Source organism: Bipolaris victoriae (assembly GCF_000527765.1).
Source record: "Bipolaris victoriae FI3 unplaced genomic scaffold scaffold_93, whole genome shotgun sequence".
Lineage (NCBI taxonomy): Eukaryota > Fungi > Ascomycota > Dothideomycetes > Pleosporales > Pleosporaceae > Bipolaris > Bipolaris victoriae.
The window spans coordinates 100,190-118,793 of NW_014575299.1; the positions used below are offsets into that span (position 1 = coordinate 100,190).

Here is an 18,604-nt window from a genome sequence, read left to right on the forward strand (position 1 = left end):
CCCAAGCCAAACACCAAGGAAAAAAAACTACTCACCCTACCTTACCGTCCCCCCGAATTTATCCACATATACGCCGCCAAGCACGGCCCCGGCATACGAACGGTCGGTCCCTTTTTTTACCCTCTTTCGAGAATACGGGGGTTGGCGCCTTCTTGAGTCGAAATACGAATGGCTTGGTTTTTTTAAGACTCGTGTAGAATGTGTGTGTGTGTGTGTGTGCGGGTTAGGTAATGTAGGGTCTGGGTGTGAGTATGTAAGTAAGTAGGCAAGCAGATAGGTAGGTAGGTAGGGTTCGCCCAATCCTTCACCTTGTGAAAGTATGCGTGTGATTTTGCTATTTGGGATGAGTCATGAACCCCTTCACATATCCGCCGTATGTATGGAGAGATTTATGCAGAAATTATAGTTAGTAGTAAGAAGAGGTGGTGGTGGTGGTGGCACGTTGACCTGTTGTTTCAATACAACACGCGCATGGAATATCAGACCCCAATTCACCCCCACATAGTCCTCAATACTCAAGTAAGTCGGATAATTAGTAAAAAAAAAAAAGGAAACGCGTTTATTAATTCCTTTTTTTGTATAAAAAAAAGAAGCGCCTATCATGATATAGCAAACAACTCAAGTCAGATTGCCCACGGAAACTATAGCTTTACCCGTTGACGCCCCCACAACGAATCAAACAAACAAAAAACACCAGAAAAGACTGCTGATGACAGTGAAGAGAGGGATGGAGCGTGATAACAAGCGACAGATCAGAAAGTCGCATTGAACTCACACACATACACTACTCCCCCACAACACACCAGACAGTCAAAGGCACATAACAACTAAAACAAACCAAAAAAAATGAGCAGAGAAGTAAACGGATAAAAAAGACCCTATAGGCTGATTGAAATCCAAAGTATCAAAAAGACAATAATCCAAATCGCATCCAAAACTCTTTTCGTTTCTTCGTTAAAGGGTAGAAATAAAAGGGTTTACGTAGCCAAAAGAAGAGGAGCAAGGAAGAAATAAGGCAAAAAGGGTAAAAAAAAAAGAAGACCAAAGTAAGAGTCAAATGTACACCTAGATAAACGCCGCCAAAAGTCGCATAGATCCGAACAAGACTTTCCCAATGCGAGTTTCTTCCTCGTTTTGGAAAGTGTGAGGGGGGGTATCATCGTCGTGGACACATTCTTTGTTTTTTTTTCTTTTTCAGTCTTTTCTTTCATCACAAGAATCCACTCTCAGAGAGCAGTCTAGGAACACCATTGTTAGCGCCATCTTCTATCTCTCTCTCTTCACAAAGATGGTTTTGCGTACCTTGCAATCTTTTCGTCCTCGCGTTCTCTTGGTTCGACGCTCAGACTCATCTCGTACATCTCATGCACATCGCCTGCAGATTGCATGTTGCTGAGGATATATTCTTGCAATTCAGGCACTGGCTGCAGTGGATAGGGCACGTTCTGGTACTGCTGGATATCGCGAATGACTTCGGCCGTCTTCGCACGCTTGGCAAAGTTGATGAGATTTGTGCGCTTGATCAGCGAGGGAATACCATCTTCGATGAATGTCAAGTCGGTGAGATATACACCTTGAGTATATGTTAGTATCTATCGTGGTTTCTTTTTGAGAGGTCATCGCGTACCAAAGAAGGGTATACAAGGTGGATTCGCCCTGTGCAAAGTGTCTCGGTATTCCGCAAAGTTTTTGGTGCTACCCATGAGTTTACGCATGCTTTCCAACGTTGCCATGGAGCGCTGGTTGACAGCACTCCAAGTTCTGTTCAGACGATGGATCGGCGCAGTACCTAGAGCTGAAATGATGGAAGTTAGAGTAGAAAAGTTGTTCAATTGTCGGCATTTCTGTATTCCATTAGCCACATGCAGTGCAGAGAGGTATACCAGGTTGACTCACGTCTGCTACGTTGACAAAATGCTTAATAACAATCACTCTGCGCTTGACATCTTGTTGGGTAAGGATCATCTGTGCGACCCAGTTTGTCAATTGGTTAGAATGAAGAATGAGCGCTTTGACGTTCGATGCTGGATCGGGCTCGCCAGGTGCAAGCTTCTTTTGCCAAGTCTTGTTCAAGCATTCTGTAGGGCGGATCTTGCCGTAAAGCTTAGATTCGATGATTGTGAGTTGACGAGCGAACTCGGTTGCATCGATGTCGAGGAATTTTAGTTTCTTCATGTGCTTGGGTAGGATGGGTTGTGGTGTTTGGGCACTCAAGGTAAGGACCAATCGTTTGGTTGGCATGTCTGGTCCACGCGATCTTTGCTCGACTGAAGTCATCAATGGTGCTGCTCCAGGGGTACTGGTAGTTGCAACATGGTCTTTGGCAAAGTTGTATACCCGCTGAATCAGGATCCGTGCCTCTTCGTCGTTACCCTCCATCCAGTAGTTATCAAACCAACTCTTGAGAATGTTTACAACACGGAACCTGATTGGCTTCTGCTTCTTGTCTACCCAATGCTGGTAATCTTCTTTTGCTAGACCATGGGGTGGTTGAATACTCCATCGTTTGACCAACATCTCAAAAAGCTCGGAAGCGGTGGTAAAGGATCGGTAGGTAAGCAGGAATGTGTTGTTGAAGGCGGGGTCCAAACGGTCGTGACGGGTCAGCTGCTCAACAAGTCCTGCCAAAGTGCCACCCTTGAGCTGAGGCGGTGTAGTTTTGTGATCGTAGGAAATCTCGCCCTCGTGGTCGAGCTTCAAGAATTCTGGTGTTTCTTCAACTGCTTGCTGTGGAATGACTGGCACTTCACCAAAGAAATCCTTGAGCTTCTTGTTGCTGTTGGCAGAACGGATCGGCTCAACTTTCGTATCGTCGTTTCCAAGGGACGATCCTGGGCTGTATGTGTCAGCCTTGGGCATGTTACCAAGCAATGGCCTCTCAGGTCCAGATGGAATGCGAGCGTGACTAGGTAGTTCGCTGTCGGTGTTTCTCCGAGGATCTGAACGGCTTATGATATCATCCAAGGGAATGTTTTCTGACAGGTTCTGTAGCAAGGCATACTCCTGGGCACAAGTTGTCTCGAGTTCACGGGCGACGGCTCGCACAGCGTTGATTCGGTCCTCTAGAGAGTCTCCCCGTAGTTCGGCCCATTCGTCTCCCAAAGGCGCTGCTACTCCTTGACATGCTATCACAAGTTCGGAGACTATATCATAAGTCTTTTGTTTCTGTATGCTGAATTCGCTGAGCTGCGATCCTTGAGAGTCCAAGTCCAAAGATGTGAGGTTGATTTGTTCAATGGTTGAGATCCAGGGTCGGCATGCTTCAAGCACCTTGCTTGCCGCGTTGCATACGTGGTCGCCAATCTCCTGATGTTTTTGGTGTGAGATGACGGTATCCCGTACGACCAAGTGGTCGTCCAAGCGACGAATGCTTGAACCAATCAATCTCTTTACATCGTGCAACCTTTCCAGGACACGAGAGTCTAGCTTGAGAGTCGGCTCGACAGAAGACGGCTCGTGGTCTTCTGCGTCAGAATACATCGAGGTATTGACATCCCTGGAGTCTGCGCCATTGTTCTGCCAGCTACCGCCAACGGTGCTGCCGACCACGAATCCAGGCACAAGGCGGGGTATCTCTTCGCCCCGCTGCTGACGAGCTACTTCCACGAATCCAAAGACACCATTCATCACGCCCTCTGCTTCTTTCAGACACTTTGAGTAAGAGTCTGGGGGAGGAAAGTCGGATGCGGCAATGTGCGAAGAAAGGACTAGCTTTGAAAAGCGCGACATGGTCTCTCTGAAGTGAGGATATAGGGCCTTGTTGGTCGATATGATTGAAGGGTTGCCAGAGTGGTTATCCGTCGTTCCCGAGCCAGCTGCAAGTAACAGCCGGAGGTGATCTGAAATGTCTTCAGCACGCTTTACAAACTCAGACCTATCGCTGTTGTTGATGGCCTGTTTGTATCGTTCAATCGCGCGTCGCATATCTTCGACCATCCTGTTCCAGGTAAGAGGGACTGGGCTGACATCGTCGTAAAACTTTCGTGATTGTGGGAGGGTACCGTTGGGTCCACCTAGGCCAGGGCTGTTTGCAAAGGACGTGGCCGTGGTACCAGCAGGAGGCATTGCAGCAGAGGCGGCAAAGCTCATGCTACTTTGGTCGTAGGCCCTGCCATGGTAACCCCCATTCATTGACTCCATGGAGGTGGCTGATGAGAGTCCACCGGACAAGCGTTGTCTGTGCTGTAGTGCAAAGTCAGAGGGGCTCTCACATAAGTGGGAGGGAGGGTGAGCGGTTCGATACTTACACGAGAGGAGTAGGAACCCTTTGTTCCTGGACCTTCAAAGTCGGATGCGGATGTTTCGTCGTCTGTGTCTTCCATGTTGTAGCCAGAGCCCGAAGCCAGTATCTCAGCAGGCGGTCGCGACATTTCTGGAATGAAGACATCTGTGCGGTTGCGCGGGCCACTCTCATTTGTGGCGGGTGACTCGAGCGGTAGCTCCATGGTGCTTACGCCGGTCAGGGTGTTGAAGTAAAAAAGCCTTCCATCTGGGGTAGCTTGGGGGATCCAAAAGGCAGCCTCCTCCTCCTTGTTGTTGGTGGATGCGGTGTTGCGCTCAATGGGCAGGATGGTGTCGTTGCCGCCGCTCAGGGAGCCATCGTCGGAATAGTCGCCTTCTGCGCCACTGGCTGAACGAGTATCGTCGTCGGCGTCGGCACCGTCTCGGTCTTCCTCGATGTCTTCGCTAGGCCGCTGCACAACGGCGCAGTAGTTGCTTGGAAACCAGCCACGGACACCATGGATGACTCCGTCCCACCATCCACTCTCCAGCTGGGTGATGACTTGTATTATGTCGCCGGTCCGGAAGCTTAAGCTGGTGCGGTCGTCGGCCTGGTAGTCGTATAGGGCCTTGACGTACATGCCGCCAGCGTCGGTCGTGCCGCTGAAGCCGTTCATGTTGGAAGGCGCGACCAGCTCGAGGGGGAACGGGATAGGAGAGCAACAACGACGTCTGCACACTCGGGTGCAAGATGCCCCTCTACTGCGACCCAGGACAAGAGCAGAAGAGTTCGCAAGGTGGGCCGCTCGTTCTTACAGCGCGGTCGATTTCGAGGGTCAGATAGCCCGCGTGTTATGGCCGGGGGGTGGGTGAGGGCATGCAATTGGGCTAGGGGCGGGACCGGCATGCGAATGAGGAGCCTTGCATTCGCGCCTCGCTGAACTGCACAGCGAATAGAGTCTCGCAGCAGGCACTTGTGTATGATTATCGTCGAGAGGAAGAGAGCTCAGGAGCGAAAGAAACTGCAACACCAGGGCGGGTCGCTGGGCAGGCGTTGTGAGCGGTGGAGGCCCCCCGAATGTGGGGACACTGCTGCCACAAGTCACGTGAAGAGCTGGGTTTCTGGATAAAAGAAGCTAACAATGTGTCAAGCCCCGGGCCCATCCCTCAATCCAAGCCCTCGCGGAGCCCGCTTTGCTTGTCTACAGCTTGTAATATTCATGCGTATCTACATGCGAAGCCCGCCTGCAGCCCATGTTGTGCATATACGCACAACCTGTCTGTCCAGATGGATGGTTATGCTGCTGGTCATCCGGAGCTGGCTGCATGTCCATTGTCTGTCCAAAAGCCGCCGGTCCAACACGTCGCGTAAGATTTGTTGTCTGTCAGATGGCCGTTTAAACACGCCGGCCTCAAGCATGTCTATGTAAGTACACACATACTATGTACACCATACGCATCAGAGTAGTCTCTCTACGCCTGGCTAATAATGGTCCGACAATGTCATGAACCGTGCGAAACCCCCACCCACGGCTCCAGTACGGATGCTAGATGCGGTATGTGAAATGTAGGACGTACATCATCCATAGTAGGTATGCATGTATGTCAGTATGTGAGTATGCAGGCGCGCCGAGTGGAAAGCCTGGCGACTGAGCGGGGAGGACCTCAGGCGTTCCATACACTCGTCAGTTCATCTAGAACACTGGCTGACTCGTTGGCTAATTCTCCTTCTATGCGCTATGGAACGTTGTCCCAAAGACGGCAGGGACCTGTCGCCTTTTGCGGGCGGATACCGGAGCAATTGAGCATGATACCACCCTACCGGTCTTGTGCGACCGTCCAGTCGTCCGACTTCTGACCCTTGGCGTCCTGACACTCTGCTTGCGCCGAACGATACTTGCAGCTGCGCAAGTGGCCAAGAGCCGCTCAACGAGTTGTGCAACCTAGTCTGGCGAGGCTGATGGTAAAGGTAGAGAGCATGTGGAACACTGGAAGCTGCAAAGTCAAGCAAGAGCCGCCAGCCCCATGGACGCGAGAGCGGTGACTGACACGCGCATCTCATCGTCGAAGACGCCATGGAAGCTTTGAGTGATCATGGAGGAATTAGCGGCCGATACCATTCTCGAATTTGCTTAATGTGTCGCGTGGAAGCGGAAGCCTCGACTTCTGGGTTCTGCGACACTGGGCTGGAGTGGTGTGGGCCGGCCACCCGCCCAATTGACCATGATGCTGCTGTCACTCCCGGGGTGGCAGGGAGATTGTTGGGATATGACGGGATATAGCGAGGGCAAAGGGAAGCTTGGTTGTAGTAAGTACGAGTAAGCAGCACATGGCAACGGGAGCGGCGCTGGACGTGGAGGTGTCTCCGGACGGTGTCCAGAGGCCATGACCATATTTGTTCGTCACCAAACGGTAAAAGGGAAAAAGGGCAGCAGCCACCGAGCATTTCAGCTTGCGTCTTCAGACAATGGCGAGCACATGGACACGGGCAATGCCCCGAGCCGGCCATGGTCCCTGACAATAAGTAATTCTAGTCGGTTTGCCTTGACCTTGTTGAAATTATCTCACGGCGCAGGCGGATCGGTAGCGGCTCTATGGCGTCCGTGTTGCGCGAACAGACCATGGCCTGCCACATGAAACCTCGACCACGAAGCCGCGTTGCGCTTCTAAAGCATTACGTGAAGCGTTCTAGCGTGAGGAGGGGCGAGGGGCGAGGGAGGGGGGCTTTTTTGCCCAGCAGCCATGCATGCCCCTCGCTGACACTGAGGGGTTGTGAGAGAGATAGCACGAGGCATGTGGCGCGAGGGCGCAGTCCAACGAACTGACGGTGAAGGCAAAATGGGCTGGCGCGGGAACAAGGCCGTTTACCAGACCGCGACCGACGCTATGTGCTCCAGGACATACGCGCATCCCCGATGCAAGCGGGGCATGTTAGTGGACTCTTCTAGGTGCTCTGCTGCTTACCGGGAAGGCAGGTAGATGGGTGTTTGCATTTTTGTGGTGGACAGTGACGGTGGTTGTGGTGGTGGTGGGGGGCTGGCGCAGGTCAAAGGGCAAGGTTGCTATGGGCCTGTTGGCATTGTGATGGCGAGGGACAGGCGTAAAAAAGCATTCCATCGTCGCGCGATGGCTTGTTTTGAGTGCGGTCGACAGCAACGAGCTGCTGCCGTCTGGTGCATGTGTGGACCGGGCTAACAGGAGGATTGTGGGTCCGGGGAACGGGATCATGGCCCGGAGGTATGGATAGAGTTCCAGGAACGAGTGAGGGCAGCCGACGATCGTCTCCAAATTACTCGCAGCCACACAGCAGCATTTCGTAGTGCGAGGTTGAAGGGTGCTCCTGGCGTCATCTTGTTGGCTCCGTGAGCGAGGGGCTGCAGCCACCCCTTTTTTTATTTTTACTATTATTATTTTTTTGCCGGGTGAGGTCATCATGGGCCAGCGATTGCGGCCAGCGAGGGGCAACACCCGCCTGGGTGGTGTGCATGTGTATGTATGTATGTATGTAGTGTAGGGTTGTATGTAGGGTTGGGGTTCGTGCCAACATGAATGGCGCAGGCACACAGGCACGCAGAGTGAGGCGGTGAGGCTCCATGCGCTCGGCCTGCATCTGAGGAATGGCGCCCCAGCAGACTACTCACTCAAGAGGCAAAAGTCGTCTGGCCATTCTTACCGCCTCTTTGAGATGTCGAGCCACAAGTGGTGGATACAGAGGGCGACTCCGCTGCCAGCGCGTGGTACGGCGAAAGCACGCTCTGCAAGAGCCTCGTGCGATCAAAATCATTGGCCACGCGATTGCCATGTTGCAATTGGGTCCAGCCCGTCAACTAAGGGAGTACCCGGTGTGCAGGCGCAACTGCAGATGGGCGGTATGGCTACAAGGACCTGGCTTGGGGGAGGGAGGGGCTGTAGGGCGCGGCAGGGCGGCAGAACGCGAGAGGGGTGCGAGGGGGAGGGAGGGGAGTGTGCGTGATGGAGAGAGGGAGAGTGGCACAACAGTGGGAGACAGGCTCGCTCCAAGCAGCCATGCTCATGGCAAGAAGGCGTGGGCACGCAGCAAACCACGGGCGGGCAACCCTGCACGACACACTGTCAATGGGCAGCGATAGATACAAGCAAATATAACGTGGGATGCGACCGCTGTACACCTACTTCATCAACAATTGGCGTTGGATTCGCTAGCGCTGTCATGCTGGACGTAATTATTCGGTCCCGCGAGGAAATCACAGGGGATGGCTGGGCTGGTGAGCCTGCTATTTGGCGGACTGTGCGTTGTGCCTCTCTCCCCCCCCCATCTTGTGATTTTGGCTGCTGCCCCTCTTGGTCTCCTTATTCCGCCCTCGCGCCGCTCGCATCCATCTCAACCCTCACGCAGCCCGCGGCCTTCATCATTGCGCACGCAGCCCTGGGGCGCTGACGTCTGTATATCGCGCTCTGCCGCCGGCCACTCCTGTCCTGTGCTCGCATTTTCTGTTGTGTATACAAAACGCGCGGGATGAACGACGGGCACAGCCACTGCACCTCGCCCATCAACACACTTTAACGCTCACGCGCGCCGGCCGTTCCATCATCCCCTCGCATCGGCCTCCAGCTGCTGCAGTTGCCCGCTGCATCTCTGCATTGCCGTGATGGCGTCCAACTCGTCGCCCGCCGGCCGCAAGACGGGCGCGCCGGAGAAGAAGTACAAGTGCCAGTTCTGCAACCGCGCCTTCAGCCGCAGCGAACATCGCAGCCGTCATGAGCGATCCCGTAAGTGCCCTCCCCTTGCCCAGCGTCGCCATGGGAGCTCTGCCTGGCTGGAGCGGGGTAGCTGTTTACTGCGGCGGGACACCTTCGCGCCGTGGTCGCGCTGCGGGGAAGATTGACACTGTGTTGCTAACTGCCCCTCACCGCAGACACAAAGGAACGCCCCTTCAAGTGCCTCAAGTGCCGCAGCACCTTTGTGCGCCGCGACCTCCTCCTCCGCCACGACCGCACTGTCCATGCAAAAGACGGCGGCGCCCCGCTGCCCAGCGAGCAGAAGCGCCGCAGCACCACAAAGGCCGCCGATGCCGGGCCCTCGAAGCCCGCCCCCGTCGACAATGCCACCACCCTCGAGCGCATCCAGCACGACTCCGAGGCCATGCACGACGATGACGACCTCAATGCTGCCGCCATGCTCATGACCGACTTCCACCACAAGGCCATGGCCAGCCAGGAGCCCGAGATGATTCCCGAGCACAACGAGCCCGTCATCTCCCCCACCGGGCCCCCCATGATGGAGCCCGTCATCCCCTACACCGCCCCTGGCCAGAACATGCTGCCCCAGATGCCCTGGAGAGACTCAATGGTCCCCCAGTCTGAGCCCAAGTCGTCGCCCAACACCCACTCGGCCTTTACCTCGGCTGCCGCCCTCGGCTCCCACCCTCACCAACTGCCCCCTCTGATGGAGCGCACCATGTCGGGAAACGACAGCCTTGCGCCCACCTTCTCCGCCATGAACGGGGGCAACGGCCTCGGAACCCCCGGTGCTCTGTCGCCCTATCCCTCGATGATGGGACCCGTTTCGCCAGTCGACTACCGCAAGTCGCCCGGCCCTAACCAAGCCTTGATGATGACCCGAGCCCCTCAATTGGACTCGGAAGAGCAGTGCGCCAGGATCTACGAGAATATCAAGCAGTATGACAGTGAAAACGCGCTTCTCGAGACATTCCACCTTCCCAGCCTCAACACCCTCAACCGCCTGCTCAAGACTTACTTTGATCTGTTCCACCACCATCTCCCCTTTCTGCATCCCGCCACATTCAACCCTACAGAGGTGTCGGCCCCGCTGCTCCTTGCTGTCCTGTCGATAGGTGCCCTGTACATATTCGACCAGGACCAGGCATATATGCTGCACATCGGATCAAAGGTTCTCGTAAACCAGTTTCTGCAGAACAAGGAGAACTTTAGCTCGCGCAAATGCCCCCTGTGGACCATGCAGAGCACACTGCTCAACATGATCTTTTCCAGCTGGAGCGGTGACCCAAAGGGTCTCGAGTGGGCCTGTTCGATTAAGAGTCTTTTGGCCAACATGGTTGCCGGAAACCGATACGAGCTCAAGCTTCGGTCAGATGCGCGTGATGGTGCCCAGCCAAACCACGAGGAATGGGTCGTTGACGAGCAGTGCCGCCGAACATACTACGCAGTCTACATCTTCTTTGGTCTGCTCACTCTTACCTATAACCACACACCTGCTATGGGTTTCAATGAATTTGACACGCTGGAACTTCCCTCCTCAGAATCCCTCTGGACTATGGAAGTCTCAGATGACGATGCCTGGCGTGAAAGCCTGAGCTCGTCTAAGATTATCACGTTCCGTCAGGCGCATGACAATCTCTTCCAGGGCGAGACTGCACGCTATAGTGCCTTCGCCACGCGTGTCATGATCAATGCTCTGTTCCTCGAGGTGTGGTATCACAAGCGCAGCCCTGAAGCTCTCCAGGACGTGGTCACCGAGTACAAGCTCCGGCTGGCTCTTGAGACATGGGAAAAGTCGCTTGAGCTGTGCGAACCTGAGACTGTTGTCGTTCAGCTGAGCGCCCCTCACAAGGGCCACCCTCTAATCTTCAATGCCATGGCGCTATATAGGAACACGCGCGCTCGACTAGTCGTTGATCTCAAGTCTATCCAGGAGGCTCTCCGTTATCACGACTCGTATGAAGTCGCTGCTGCCATGACCAACGCTCGTGACAAGGTTCAGCGCTCACCAGAGATGATCAAGGTAATCCAGGAGTGCTTTGACTGCATCGAAGTCGCTGCCGTGCAAGGAATCCGCTGGGTTGCACGTACTTCAGCCACCAATTGGAGCATCGAGCATCCTCTTACTGGTATGGACCTGATGGTAATTTTGACCTTGTGGCTCTACCGTTTGGAACACGACGAGGAACCAGCCACCGAAGAAGAGCTAGCCATGTACAACAAGCTGCGTAACCTGTTCGACGATGACTCGGTCGATGTCTACGGAGCCAAACTAAGCTCTACTGTCGCTCGACTTTGGGGTAGTATGATTGACGAAGTTGTTGTTTGGGGGTATGTTGATCTCTTGATTACTCTGCGAAACTTGTCACTAACTCTGCGTAGCATCACCAAGCTTATGGGCGAGGCCTTCAAGCTCCACTCACAAGCCCTTGTCGGCTATGAGGACGCCATGTCTTCTCGCTCTGGATCCGCTACACCGTCCATGGCGGCTGGCGGTGTCCAAGTACTCGAGATGCAAATGGCCTACTAGGGCCATGCGATTGACCTCTAGCACTCTACTCACGATCTGTTTTTGATTTTTTGTCTATTTCTCTGTTTATCTGTCACTGGGATTCTTTGTTTGTCTTGCTACAGTCACCTCCTTGCATCTGGGAGCATGTCATGGAGTTTGGGCGTGTTGAGCATTAGTACTCTATTTCTTATCTCTTTTCACTTTCTCAAGATTGGGGTAATACGGCGCACAGGGGCAGTCGTCCAGATTGCTACACACTTGAGCATGCGCTCTATTTGTTTGGCGTCCTTTTAATATCTTTCCCTCGCTCATACCCATCGGCATTTCTGGACTAATGGAGGCTGGCCCCAGGCGCGTCATCGCTCTGCTTCGGTCCTGCTGCCTGTATTGCCTCTGCTGCATTTCTGCTAATACCGTTTGTTTGCTGTCATTTTTTGCAGTCTTTTCTATTCGTCATGGAGCTTTTGGGGTTCGATGTGCATATACCATAGTATTTCATGAAGCGCCTTTACGTGGCGGCGGAGGGCAGGGTGGAAGTAGTAGATTGACCATGCCGAAGTGTGGGTAGATTACGATTTCAAATATTATTGTATGAACACATTTTTGCATGAGTATGTCGGGATTAAACGCAGGCAGTATGTGAAGCCCATTGGATCTCAGTGTTGCCGACCACAATCCGACGTTCAGTGAAGCCGCTAATCGATAATGGTTACCCACGGACCACCATGCATAACTAGCGCGAAGAGCTCCAATTGAACTTTTCCAAAAATTTCGAGGCCCAGCTACACCAGCCCGTCTGCTTGCAGTTCCACGCATTGTCCGCCATATTCATATATCCCTCTACTTTGGCGTTCTAGCCCTCAAAACACAGTCGCATACAGTCACAATGTCGAAAGATATCGAGGAGAAGAAGCTGAAGAAGGAGAAGAAGGACAAGAAGGAAAAGCGCGCCGAGAAGGATGGCGTAACCAAGAGCAAGAAGGACAAGAAGGAGAAGAAGATCAAGGGCGATGTCGAAATGACCGACGCGCTAGAGGCAGAACTCGAGAAGGAACCTGAGGTCTCCATGGTCAATGTCGTAGACGGCGCATCCGGCGACGACGAGCCTCGCGGCGCCCTCGTTCCCTTTGCATTCCCACTTGCCGACAACGACAAGGAAGTCAAGAAGATTCTCAAGACCGTCAAGAAGTGTACGTCACCATTCCCAATAAAAAAACGCGCTCACACAATCCACACATTTCGACTAACCTTTTTTTTTCAAATAGCCGCCAAGTCCAAGACGCTCCGCCGCGGTGTCAAAGAAGTCGTCAAGGCGCTGCGCAAATCCGCCGCCGCAGGCGCTGCTTCTACGCTCAGCGACCCCACCGCCATTGTCGTCATCGCCGCCGACATCTCGCCCATGGACGTCATTGCGCACATCCCTGTCCTCTGTGAAGACCACAACGTGCCCTACATCTACATCAAGAGCCGCGCACAGCTCGGCGAGGCTAGCGCTACAAAGCGACCTACCAGCGTTGTCATGATTGGCAAGGATAAGCTTGGCAAGAAGGCAGGAGAGGGTGATGATGAGTTTGCTGAGGCGTATGCTGAGCTTGTTAAGGTTGTGGCGAAGGCTAGCAAGACCGTGAGGAAGTAAATGTACGAAGATGTGGGTGTAAGAGGGGCTAGTAGAAGAAGAAGTTGTCTCTTTTTTTGGGGGCGATTCGTGAATGTTTTCGAATAGTCACTTTGTTGAACACACCAAAAAAAGAAGAAGAAAACTCCGGGGGGGTGGTGGAAACATGGACGAGGAGTCTGGCGTTTGTTTCGCGTTTTTTCTCTCGAAATGCGGAAACTTGGGGGCTTACTTAGCTAGTTACTGTCATACTGATTTGCCATGTCAATTGGTATATTCCGGTTGCTTTTTCAATATATCTAAATACTATTAAAAACTCACGTCTTGTTCTCTCTCTCTCTCTCTCTGCCTTCTTACTCTTTTCCAAGTGTGTGCATAATTGCTGCTGTCATACTTCCCATCCTTCTTTTTTTTTCTTTTAGGTTTGTTTCTTTCTTTGATCTCGCACTCTCTGGTACTGATATATGCTATTGTTTTATATCCATCTCTTCGATCGCGCAATCCAGTTCGTTTCAGAATTGTGCTTTTTTTGTTTGTTTTCAGGGACACGTGTTCGAGGGGTTAGGGTATACCTCTGTTTGGGTTGAATTTTCAGGTACTAGTCACATCGGTGAGTATGTTTATGTAATCTAAATGGTGTGTTCTGGATTAGCTTTTTTCTCGGCTGCTTGTGCTAGCATTCTTATTTCTGAGGGGTTTTTCGGGCTTGTGGGTTGACGTGGTAGTTTGTGATGTGTGGTTGGATATGGGTGTTTGAAAGGTAGTGGTTGCGATGATGTATAGTGTGCGTGCTTTTTTTGTTACGTGTTGTCTATTCTTTTTTTTCTATATCTGTGATATGTATTGAGACCAAGAGAGGGTATCCTGGGTAGGATGCTTCTTGGTGTAGTGGTGGGAGAATGGTACGATGATGCGTGGCTGCATTTTGTTAAATGTAAGTTGCCACATTGAGAAAATGCGTCAGATCGCGGACTAGATGGAGCTTTTTATTAATTAGTGGACTTTTCGTTGTCTTTACACGCTCATGGAGGGGTACTAAAGTAATTAGAGGGTTGTCGTTACGTTCTTGTTGTAAGATTCTATTCCAGATCTCAAGCTGGCATTACATAGTCCAGATCAAATCATGAACGAGTAGTACGCCTCGTACAATCTCATGACTTCAAAATCTCAAGAGATGAAATAAATGCTGACGTAACGCAGCAGAAGACGGAAGAACTATCTCAGAATCATTATGTGTATCGTGAATAATCCGGCCGACAGAAATCTAAGAATTGAGCCGTCTGGGACAAACGAGTTATCCCTTCTCACTTCTGACTTCTCATGAGGTCACCACCAACATTCCAACGTAAAGGTATGAACAGCTTCGCAACACCAGATTTTTTCATTCACTCTGTCTAAGTTCACCAACGCCATGGTACTGGTTAGAAAACACGAGTCACATGACCAACACATCTCTATCCACAAATTATTACATAGGCCGACAGCAAATCTACAAAGAATATGACCACCCCTCCATCTGATATTGGGATTTTTCCCAGATTCATGAAATCTTGACGATATCATTCGATCCACAGCACAGTCGAGGTCTTCAGATCTAGATCGGAACGATCAGATATCTCGAACATGCGGTGACGATCGAGCATAGCCTATATCAGCCCAGCGAGAAAACCATTAGATTTTGTCGCAATGGGCCACTGAAGAAATTTAGTCATATTCTGAATGTATTCACAATAATCTCGTTCTTGGACTGTAGCCGCTCCCTAACTCCTTCTGGCTTGGTACCCGAAGTAGATTGATATCGTATTCAACGAGATCTTTATTCGGCCGATATATGTTATCTCTTCGAATCGACTAGTACAAACGAGCTATGAATTAGAGGCAAAATCATTACGGATGAGGTTTAAAGAAACAGTACAGTGATGGAAGATGCTGCTTTTGTTTTATTCTACATCAGGCTTCTCATATGAAACAGAACATTTTAATTTAGTGACAGACGTACCACAACTCCCTAGACACCTCCAATACTTTACTATAGATACTTGATTTTTCCATGCTAAACTCACGCGTACTGTATCACATTTCGAATCTTCAAGCCATTCCCTAACCTTCATCTTTCAACGCTGTCCACCCATTGCTACTTCTGAGGCTTCACTACTCGCAATTTACTCCCGACATGCATTTCCTTCGCCTCGACCTGCTTGTGAAGCTCGGACTTTTATCTCCAGCATTCATAAATACATCAGTGATGAAATGTTAAGCTAATGCTCCCTGTCTTGTGGGGTCTACTGGGCCATGCTCATGCTATCATCAAGTCATACTCCAAGGTGGAAATTGCGATGGCAATTATGTAAGTTCTGATGGCGTATCAGATGAGGAACCTTAGCTGATGTGATTTAAATTCTAGAAATGTGAATTCAACCCGGCCTAAACATGACGAAGGCGATTATGTTCTACCAATACATTGATTAGTACCAGTAATCTAATATGGATGTAAACTCTGCTCAACTACTCAAGTGAACTCCGCATGTTTTCATGCTTCTCTACTATCTCCTATACTGTTATATCATGAAACCGACTCTCCAGATGCACCAACTGCGCGGTCTCCCACGCCGCCAAATCCATTGGTCCCACCTCCCACCTCACCCCTCTCCAACCCTCAAATACACTCTTTGCTGCCTCTTCGCGACCCTCAGATTCAAACACTTGCACAATTCTCTCCGCACCACGAACTGCCACCTTAGCCACCTCATCATCTCCACGCTCAACCTCACGCCCAACAGCTGTAACAACCCTCCTTACCGTCTCACCAACCCACCATCCCTGTGGCACCAAATCCGCAAGCGCAAACCACCACGCTATAAGTACCAGAGCGCGGGGTTCGCGTTGCCGTACGAGATGAAGAAATTCCGGCATGAGGAAGGATGGGAAGACAGAGATGCGGATGCCAAAGTCTTCGGTAAGGCGGTGATAATACAGTGAGAGAAAAATCGGGGATAGAGCGTGAAAAGCCGGTAGAAGCGTAGCGATATATGGCCTGGGCTCATCTTGTAAAGACACGGTGCTTTCAAAGAGTGCTGTGAGAAGGGGTGGCAGGAAGAGACCATGCTGATCCGCAAGGTGAGAGGATGTGTATGTTGGTGGTGGATTAGGAGATGTGGGTGTGGCGCCCAAGGGACCGGTGGATACACAGGTAGCTGGGTTGATGATAGGTGGTGGAGGCAGTATACGCGACTCTCGTCGTACAAGTGGATATACAGACAGCTTCTCAATACCATGGTCCCAGCGGAGAGAGGCTAGAACGCGCAGGCCCTCGCTGAGTTTCAATAGCGAGAATATCCAGTCTAGGTATTCGTCGTCCGTGTAGGAGGGCAATGGTAGTACTAGGGAAAGCAAAAACGTTCCTGTTGCGAGCACAGCTTCGTAATTCTCCAGAGTGATGTGTTGAAGTGCGGTTTTGTAGGAATCGAAGGTTTTTTGTCTGTATATCAGGGCTTGCTTTTCTACTTGTTTACTTGGAGTTTGGATATTGCTTTGTGTGGCTGCGATGCTTAGAAGTGAGTAGAGTAGAAAGGTATGCGAAATGCCCATTTTTGGAACAACTTCTTTGTGTACATTCTTGACCACCGGGTCATCCCACATTACGAAGCGCTGCCAGACGTGGGTTGCATAGTATTGCAGTAAATAGTGATCGAGTGAGGTAAATATACCTATCGATGTATTGGATGGAGGAACGAGAGATTGAAAGGAAGAGATGCAGAAATCAACCTCGTTACTCAGGGGTTGTGGTGAAGTCTCGTGACTGGATAATGATTCCGGTGTTGCCGATGAAGACTTCTGAACATATTCACAATCGAACTTTCTCTGGCTGCAGTAACGACATTTTGGCCGCGCCTCATCGCACTACATTGGGTTATTCGCAGTCTCCAACGAGAACCGTTGATCGAACCTTGACTTTCTTCCTTTTACACGTTAAGCATCCGCCTCTTGATTTGGAATGTGGCTGTTTGCTCACAAAGCCGGGACTCCGACGCACCATTGGATTTACGTTAGTATTGCTTGGTAGAGTTAATGTTTCTGTATGAGGCTGGTTGGAGCTATGTGATGTGTAAGGCGCCCAGCCGCTATGATCCATCCTTGTAGTCTTCTACGTCATCTAAAACGCGAGATTGGGTGTGATTAGGCCACTTTTTACAGAGCACAACCAATGTGATGATAGTGGCCGAAGTCTAATTCCATTTGAGAGACTACTGTTTCGATTTTGAATTCGACTTTTTTCTCGCATGCAACCTTATTCGATCTATAAATAAATAGAAGCAAAATACTAGCGATGATACGGCTAGAAACAACCAAAGTGCGAAAAAGAACCCATGTTTACTTTACCTCTCTAGCCTCGCAATCGATCTGTGCTTGCACCTTCTCAGCCTGTGTTACATACCGTGGAGGCTCAAACAATAGCAATAACACCACTACCAGAAACATCGGTACCGCATCAAAACAGTACAGCGTCCACTCATGCGCAATGAGATATGCCGCGTTCCCCATCGAATATTCGATCAGCCTGAACACACAGCGCAAGAGAATGAGTGCACTGACACTGTAAAGAATATACAGCATCCTCTCCCATGGCGTATCGACCACAGGTCCAGAAGCACCAGCAACATGCCTCTTCATCCTTAGGTGAAAATCCCCCGCTGCAACGAGAAAAACCATAAAAGTAGCAACTTGCAGCGCAAGCCCCGCAATAACAATCTTTTCCCCCGCTATAGCGAGCGAAAGTTGCATCGTACCCATGATACTAGCACCTGTTCACCTCTCCATTAGCATCTGTTTCTCCAATTCCCCCTTCGCACACCCACATCTTGCCTCAAAAAAAAAGAGATAGAAAGAAAATAAAAGACTCACCCAACCCCTGCACAACCAACGTCGTAACATCCGCCGTCACAAACCCCCTAGTATACCACCTCGCCCTCCCACCCACAATCTCCTCTGCACCCGCAAGCCGAATCGTACGGCCCAGCATCATATACACCGTCGCCGCGAACCACAGCGGTCCAATCAGCAACAAAACACCCTGCGTGATAAACGGGGCCCAAGCTTGATTGTCAAAGTGCGAAGCGATGCGTGCGCTGTAGCCTCCTACTTCGCCTGTTTTGTACAGTCCAAAAATTGGTAATTAGCCAAAAAAAAAAGAGTTCATGATTGTCATCAATAGATAGATAGATAGGTAGGTAAAAGGAAGAGAAAGAAAAAAAGAACGTACATAAAGCGCCAATGACAAGAAAAACAATAATACGGTTTTTGGATCGAAAGAAGCGGAGTAGGTGGAGAGATGTCATGATTGCGAAGACAACGATGCAGAGTATAGCTCCTGCGAGGGAAGGGGTGTAACGGTACATTTCCCAGTCGAAGCCTGGGGATTTGGGTGGGTTCTGGCGTTTCCAGGTGAGGAGGCTGAGCGGGATTGAGTTGGTGGTCATCGTGGTTGGGACGATGAGGAAGTAAGGTGAAAGATTGAGAGAGAGAGAGAGAGGGGGGGG

General features: G+C 51.1%; 7 protein-coding genes across 7 annotated transcripts; 3 read left to right on the forward strand and 4 right to left on the reverse strand.

Moving 5' to 3' along the window:
• Positions 1-1,210: 1,210 nt before the first annotated feature.
• COCVIDRAFT_29606 (hypothetical protein) lies at positions 1,211-4,898 on the reverse strand (the record flags this gene model as incomplete). The annotated part of the gene is made up of 5 exons (XM_014697676.1): positions 1,211-1,238; positions 1,303-1,573; positions 1,628-1,844; positions 1,897-4,182; positions 4,248-4,898. The coding sequence occupies 5 exons, from the start codon at positions 4,896-4,898 to the stop codon at positions 1,211-1,213; spliced, it is 3,453 nt and encodes a 1,150-aa protein (XP_014553162.1).
• A 2,940-nt stretch (positions 4,899-7,838) lies between these two features.
• On the forward strand, positions 7,839-8,330 carry COCVIDRAFT_18928 (hypothetical protein; the record flags this gene model as incomplete). Its single annotated transcript, XM_014697642.1, has 1 exon — positions 7,839-8,330. The coding sequence occupies one exon, from the start codon at positions 7,839-7,841 to the stop codon at positions 8,328-8,330; it is 492 nt and encodes a 163-aa protein (XP_014553128.1).
• A 519-nt stretch (positions 8,331-8,849) lies between these two features.
• On the forward strand, positions 8,850-11,470 carry COCVIDRAFT_108446 (hypothetical protein; the record flags this gene model as incomplete). Its single annotated transcript, XM_014697677.1, has 3 exons — positions 8,850-8,970; positions 9,117-11,271; positions 11,323-11,470. 3 exons carry the CDS (start codon positions 8,850-8,852, stop codon positions 11,468-11,470), a joined length of 2,424 nt encoding a protein of 807 aa, XP_014553163.1.
• Positions 11,471-11,632: 162 nt separating this feature from the next.
• On the reverse strand, positions 11,633-11,854 carry COCVIDRAFT_108437 (hypothetical protein; the record flags this gene model as incomplete). Its single annotated transcript, XM_014697678.1, has 1 exon — positions 11,633-11,854. The coding sequence occupies one exon, from the start codon at positions 11,852-11,854 to the stop codon at positions 11,633-11,635; it is 222 nt and encodes a 73-aa protein (XP_014553164.1).
• A 484-nt stretch (positions 11,855-12,338) lies between these two features.
• On the forward strand, positions 12,339-13,088 carry COCVIDRAFT_108400 (hypothetical protein; the record flags this gene model as incomplete). Its single annotated transcript, XM_014697679.1, has 2 exons — positions 12,339-12,642; positions 12,718-13,088. 2 exons carry the CDS (start codon positions 12,339-12,341, stop codon positions 13,086-13,088), a joined length of 675 nt encoding a protein of 224 aa, XP_014553165.1.
• A 2,529-nt stretch (positions 13,089-15,617) lies between these two features.
• Positions 15,618-17,103, reverse strand: COCVIDRAFT_108506 (hypothetical protein; the record flags this gene model as incomplete). Its single annotated transcript, XM_014697680.1, has 2 exons — positions 15,618-16,967; positions 17,014-17,103. 2 exons carry the CDS (start codon positions 17,101-17,103, stop codon positions 15,618-15,620), a joined length of 1,440 nt encoding a protein of 479 aa, XP_014553166.1.
• Positions 17,104-17,438: 335 nt separating this feature from the next.
• COCVIDRAFT_108482 (hypothetical protein) lies at positions 17,439-18,544 on the reverse strand (the record flags this gene model as incomplete). The annotated part of the gene is made up of 3 exons (XM_014697681.1): positions 17,439-17,869; positions 17,970-18,212; positions 18,328-18,544. 3 exons carry the CDS (start codon positions 18,542-18,544, stop codon positions 17,439-17,441), a joined length of 891 nt encoding a protein of 296 aa, XP_014553167.1.
• Positions 18,545-18,604: the final 60 nt, after the last annotated feature.